The sequence below is a fragment of the Perca fluviatilis genome, chromosome 20, assembly GCF_010015445.1.
Source record: "Perca fluviatilis chromosome 20, GENO_Pfluv_1.0, whole genome shotgun sequence".
NCBI lineage: Eukaryota > Metazoa > Chordata > Actinopteri > Perciformes > Percidae > Perca > Perca fluviatilis.
Genome location: NC_053131.1, coordinates 34,072,403 through 34,079,902, shown reverse-complemented (window position 1 = coordinate 34,079,902; position 7,500 = coordinate 34,072,403). Strand labels below are relative to the sequence as shown.

Below are 7,500 nucleotides of genomic sequence, written 5' to 3'. Positions count from 1 at the left end.
AGACATGAGACAGAGGAGGGAGAGAGAGAGACAGAGAGAGAGACAGACAGAGGGAGAGGGAGATAGAGAGAGAGAGAGAGACAGAGAGAGAGACAGAGGGAGAGAGAGAGACACACAGAGAGAGGGAGAGGAACGGAGAGAGAGAGACAGACAGAGAGAGAGACAGAGGGAGAGAGAGAGAGAGAGAGACAGAGAGAGACAGACCAGAGGGAGAGAGAGAGACAGAGAGACAGACAGAGGGAGAGAGACAGAGAGAGACAGAGAGACAGACAGAGGGGAGAGAGAGAGAGACAAGAGAGAGACAGACAGAGGAGAGAGAGAGAGAGAGAGACAGAGACAGACAGAGGGCGGTAAGCCATGCTCTCTGTGTGCATTTGCTCGGTCATATTATTATAATCTCATCTCTACGGTCTGTGAATAATTTAAACTAGGTCCTGTGTTGTGTTGAATGTTGTTTTTTGGTGGTTGTGTTTAATGTAATGATGCACGGCAACGTATAGCTGCACAAGCTGTGGGCGGACTCCAGGAAGAATAGCTGTGGCTACGGCTCCAGCTAATGGAGATCCCAATAAATCAAATCAAACAACAGAAGTTATACAGTACAGGCCAAAAGTTTGGACACACCTTCTCATTCAATGCGTTTCCTTTTTATTTTCATGACTATTTACATTGTAGATTCTCACTGAAGGCATCAAAACTATGAATGAACACATATGGAATTATGTACTTAACAAAAAAGTGTGAAATAACTGAAAACATGTCTTATATTTTAGATTCCTCAAAGTAGCCACCCTTTGCTTTTTTTGATAACTCTGCAAACCCTTGTTGTTCTCTCAATGAGCTTCATGAGGTAGTCACCTGAAATGGTTTTACCTTCACAGGTGTGCTTTGTCAGGGTTCATTAGTGGAATTATTTCCCTTATTAATAAAAAAAGCAAAGGGTGGCTACTTTGAAGAATCTAAAATATAAGACATGTTTTCAGTTATTTCACACTTTTCTGTTAAGTACATAATTCCATATGTGTTCATTCATAGTTTTGATGCCTTCAGTGAGAATCTACAATGTAAATAGTCATGAAGATAAAAAGGAAACGCATTGAATGAGAAGGTGTGTCCAAACTTTTGGCCTGTACTGTACGTGAGTCAAACTTTAGTTTAAAAGCATAATTAGGACCGAATCGCCACTTTTCAAAATACCTATTTTGAGACTAGCATGACAGTGCCCCCTATCACTCCCATTCAAAAAGGCCATTTGACCCAAAAACGAGAATACGGTGAACCTTAAAAGTGGCGATTCGGTCCTAATTATGCTTTTAAACTAAAAGTTTGACCCACGTACATTCACATAAACACCCTAGGACGCATTTTGGCGAGAGTTACGCTTTAACCTGCAACATGTCAGCTGTTTGGACATTCTTCAGTGTGTGAGCAGAAGATAACAAAGTTTACAATATGCAACACCTGCAGTTAGACAGTAGGGCGTGGAGAGACCACACCAAGAACCAGAATCACTTTTATGTTTTAGTGTGATATTAGATGTGAAAAGAAGGAAATGGTTCTAACATTGCTCTTTAGATGTGTGTGAATGTCCCACACCAGGAGTCATTCATATAGTTCTATTATATAGTGATCCATTATCTGGTCAACACATGTTCTATTAAAGAAAAGATAGAAAATACATATGTGCGTGTGCTGTAAAGTGGTTAGAAAAAATGAAATCGGAATCGGCTAAAATCGGTATTAGCCGGCCTAACTCAAGGAAAAATGAAAGTTGTAATCGGTGCATCTCTATTTACAAGGATTCATTTCTCAAATGAAACACTAAAGATACCATGGGGGGAATTAATCAGCACTATAACGGCTAGTTTAGTTCTAATTCCTCGCAGGAAAAGGAGGGATTACATCCTTTAAAAACTGCTGAAAGGCTTTTAGCATCAACAAACAGAAACAGGATATAAAGAGGCAGTCATGCTTCAGCCACAGCATGAGCTGCATAATTACTATTCAGCCCCAAACAGGTCGACTAGAAACTGGTTTAGATTTACAGTAACAGTTAATGGAGTTTAAACTCTGAACTCTCATACAATCACATTAGACACAGACAGACTGAGAGACAGACAGACTGAGAGACAGACACAGTGAGACAGACACAGTGAGACAGACACAGTGAGACAGACACAGTGAGAGACAGACACACTGAGAGACAGACACAGTGAGAGGCAGACACAGTGAGAGACAGACACAGTGAGAGACAGACAGACACACTGAGAGACAGACACAGTGAGAGACAGACACAGTGAGACAGACACAGTGAGACAGACACAGTGAGAGACAGACAAACAGAGAGAGACAAACTGAGAGAGAGACAAACTGAGAGACAGACACAGTGAGAGACAGACACAGTGAGAGACAGACACAGTGAGAGACAGACAAACAGAGAGAGACAAACTGAGAGAGAGACAAACAGAGACAGACACACTGAGAGACAGACAGACACACTGAGAGGCAGACACACTGAGAGGCAGACACACTGAGAGACATACATACTTAGAGACAGACACAGTGAGAGACAGACAGACACACAGAGACAGACACAGTGAGAGACAGACAGACACAGTGAGAGACAGACAAACAGAGAGAGACAAACTGAGAGAGAGACTGAGAGACAGACAGACACACAGAGAGAGACAAACTGAGAGAGAGACAAACTGAGAGACAGACACAGTGAGAGACAGACACAGTGAGAGACAGACACAGTGAGAGACAGACAAACAGAGAGAGACAAACTGAGAGAGAGACAAACAGAGACAGACACACTGAGAGACAGACAGACACACTGAGAGGCAGACACACTGAGAGACATACATACTTAGAGACAGACACAGTGAGAGACAGACAGACACACAGAGACAGACACAGTGAGAGACAGACAGACACACTGAGAGAGAGACAAACTGAGAGACAGACACACTGAGAGACAGACACACTGAGAGACAGACAGACCTCGGCGCTCTTCATGGCCTTCAGCAGGATGGTCAGAGAGTCTTTGAAGGAGCCGACGAGCATCCGGCCGAGCTGCTCAAACAGAGAGCCGAGACACGCCATGGCCGCCCTGAAACACAACACACACACACTGAAACACAACAGCACACACACCCTGAAACACAACACCACACACACCCTGAAACACAACAGCACACACACACACTGAAACACAACAGCACACACACACACTGAAACACAACAGCACAAACACCCTGAAACACAACAGCACAAAACAAAACACACTGAAACACAACAGCACACACCCTGAAACACAACAGCACACACACACACACTGAAACACAACAGCACACACACCCTGAAACACAACAGCACACACACACACTGAAACACAACAGCACACACACACTGAAACACAACAACACACACACACTGAAACACAACACACACACACACTGAAACACAACACACACACACACCCTGAAACACAACAGCACACACACACACTGAAACACAAACAACACCAACACACACACACCGAAACACAACACACAACAACTGAAACACAACAACACACACACTAAAACACAAACACACACACCCTGAAACACAACACACACACACTGAAACACAACAACAAAACACCACACACTGAAACACAACAACACACAAACACTGAAACACAACAACCACACACCCGACACACACCAACACACTGAAACACAACACAAACACACACTGAAACAACAACACAACACACCTGAAACACAACAGCACACACCTGAACACACACACAAACCTGAAACACACACACAAACACCAAACAAAAACAACCGACAACAACAACTGAAAAAAAACATAAAAACACACAAATACAAAAAACAACTGAAAAAAAAATAAACACAAAATAATAAAACAAAACCTAAACACAAACCCTCAACAAACAACAAACAAACAAAATAACTCAAATAATAAATACACTAAACACAAAAAACAAACAATACTCCTAAACACAACACACACACACACTGAACAACAAATACACACACACTGAAAAACAAAAAAAAAAAATTAACACAACACTAAACACAACACACACACACTAAACACAACAAAAAAACATACAACACAACACACACTGAAAACAAAAAAAAAACCGCAAAAAAACACAAACATAAAAAAAACAACACACTGAAAAAACACAAACAATAAACACACACAACAATAACAAATAAAAAAAATAACACACAACTGAAACAAATAAAAATAAAACAAAACAACACAACAACACAAAAACACTTAAAACAACACAAACACCTAACAAAAAAAATAAAACACTAAACACAAAAACACAAACACCCTGAAAACAACACACACACACTGAAACAAACAAAATTAAACAACACAAACTAACACAAAAAAAAAGAAATACCGAAAAAAAAACAAACACTAAAAACACCTGAAAAACAAAAAAAACAAAAAAATAAAAATGACACAAACCAACACAATCACTACAAAAACAAAAAACACACACCTGAAACACAACACAATTATAAAAAAAAAAATAACAAAAACACAAAAACAACAACACTGAAAACACAAAAACAAAAAAAAAACATGCCAACAACAAAACAACACACACACAACAACACACACACAAAAAAATCACAAAATTACAAAAAACAAAACCTGAACAAAAACAAAAACAATCAAACAAACAACACACTGAACACAACACACTAAAAAACAACCTAAACCCCTAACAAAAACACTGAAACACAACAACACACACACTGAAAACAATACAAAAAAAAAAAACACCTGAAACAACAGCACACACACACTGACAACAAACAAACTGAAACACAACAACCAAACCTTGAAAAAAAAAAAACCAACAACAACTGAAACACAACAACACACACCACATTACAAACACAATACACAACAACTGAAACAACACAACCTTAAAACACAATAAAAAACACAACACACAACACTTGAAAAACACACACACACACACTGAAACACAACACAAACACCCTGAAACACAACACACACACACACTGAAACACAACAACACAAACACCCTGAAACACAACACACACACACACTGAAACACAACAACACAAACCTTGAAACAAAAACACAAAAATAATAACACTGAAAACAACAAAAAAACTGAAACACAACACAAAAATAAAATGAAACACAAACACACACACTGAAAAAATTACACACACCTTAAACAAAACAACACACACAACTTTGAAACACAACAACAATAACACAATAACACAACACACTGAAAACAACAACACACACACTGAAACACAACAACCAACACTTGAAACACAACACACACACACTAAACATTAAACACAAATACAACACCTTGAAACACAACAGCACACACACACTGAAACACAACACACACACACACTGAAACACAACAACACAAACACCCTGAAACACAACACACAATAATAACCCTGAAACACAACAGCAATAATAACACACCCCTGAAACACAACACACACACACACTGAAACACAACAACACAAACACCCTGAAACACAACACACACACACTGAAACACAACAACACAAACACCTGAAAACACAAAACAATAATATCATCAATAACACACTGAAACACAACAACACAAACACCCTGAAACACAACACACATAATACAACAACACACTCGAACAACAACAAAAACACCCGGAAACACAACAACACAAACACACACACACCCTGAAACACAACACACACACACACACTGAAACACAACAACACAAACACCCTGAAACACAACAACACAAAACACCTGACACAACACATCAATAACTAAACATATCAACAATATCAACACCAACACACATCACACACTGAAACATCACAACACACACTGAAACAACAACACAAACACACAAACATCTCTGAAAACAACACATCACACCCTGAAATATCATCATGACCACACAACACACACCCAACAACACACCACAAACACTGAACACAACAACACAACATCACAATAAACAACACATCAACCTTGAACATAAATACACAAATCATATCATCATCATCACTGACAACACACACACTACATCAATACCACACCGACAACAGCAACACACACTACAACAACATCTGAAACACACATATCGAAACAACAATAACACACACCAACACATACATTCTAGCACAGACAGAGATGCGGTGTGTGTGTGTGTGCTCTCTGTGTGTGTGTCTCTGTGTGTGCGTAGGTGTGTCCCCTGTGTGTGTGTGTGTCTGTGTGTGTGTGTGTGTCTCTGTGTGTGTGTCTCTGTGTGTGTGTGTGTGTGTGTACTGTGTGTGTGTGGGTGTGTGTGTGTCTGTGTGTGTGTGTGTGTGTGTGTGTCTCTGTGTGTGTGTGTGTGTGTGTGTCTGTGTGTGTGTGGGTGTGTGTGTCTGTGTGTGTGTGCGGGTGTGTGTGTTCTGTGTGTGTGTCTCTGTGTGTGTGTGTGTGTGTGTGTCTCTGTGTGTGTGTGTGTGTGTGTGTCTCTGTGTGTGTGTGTGTGTGTGTGTCTCTGTGTGTGTGTGTCTCTGTGTGTGTGTGTGTGTGTGTGTGTGTGTGTCTGTGTGTGTGTGTGTGTCTCTGTGTGTGTGTGTGTGTGTGTCTCTGTGTGTGTGTCCTCTGTGTGTGTGTGTGTGTGTGTGTGTGTGTGTGTGTGTCTCTGTGTGTGTGTGTGTGTGTGTGTGTGTGTGCGTGTGAGAGAGAACACTCTTTCCTCCCATCTTTTCCTGTGTGCCTTGAACGCATCCCCGCACTTACAGTCGGGTCGGGAGTCCCGAGGGAGAGTCGTCTTTGCTGCGGATGATGTCATGGCACCTGTCGACGAATAGGCTCGCAGCGATGGGGTCTCCCAGGCGGTAGAGCAGGGCCACGCAGTGGGCCAGCAGCCAGCGGGTGGGCGGGCCGGGGGAGCCAATCAGAACGCCCGATAGCTGCTCGATCAGGCGCCGCTGGTTCTGTTTGATGTCGACCTGGAAGGAGGAGACAGATCCTCAGAACAACGGCGCTTTCCCTCCGTCTGTGGAAGACTTTGGTGCACGTATGAGGGCCGTTACAGAGCCAACGCTTTGGCCGCCATTACGCGTCGATGCGTAGCCGAATGGGTCGTCCTAGTTTTTGATGCGCGACGCGCCCATGCGCACAATCCTACGCGTTGTCGGTGGGGGCGACACTGCAGGTATTGTAGTAGTGCCCTATATTTAAATATAGGATACTATATTGTATATTATCCAAAAATATTGAATCAACTTAGCTGAGCAAATTCATCAAACATAGGACTACTGAGTCACAGTTTTCGTATGTATCAACGTTATGTGTGTGTAGTCTATGCTGTGTGCCCTCCCTCTTAGAGGCTGAAATAATAGCGCAGAGCAGAGAGAAGAGAGAGACCCAAATGTATCTATATATTTTTAAAACCTAGCTAAACCATTTATG

The 7,500-nt window shown here is 41.5% G+C and overlaps 1 protein-coding gene across 1 annotated transcript in view; it reads right to left on the bottom strand.

The window, feature by feature from the left end:
- Window positions 1-7,500, bottom strand: part of mdga2a (MAM domain containing glycosylphosphatidylinositol anchor 2a) — a 56,370-nt gene that overhangs the window by 39,777 nt on the left and 9,093 nt on the right. Inside the window, exons 4-5 of the mRNA XM_039785458.1 lie at window positions 6,826-7,037; window positions 3,000-3,112 (exon numbers count right to left, since the gene is read on the bottom strand). Of these exons, the coding sequence (XP_039641392.1) occupies window positions 3,000-3,112; window positions 6,826-7,037 (325 nt within the window). The remainder of the gene's footprint in view (window positions 1-2,999; window positions 3,113-6,825; window positions 7,038-7,500) is intronic.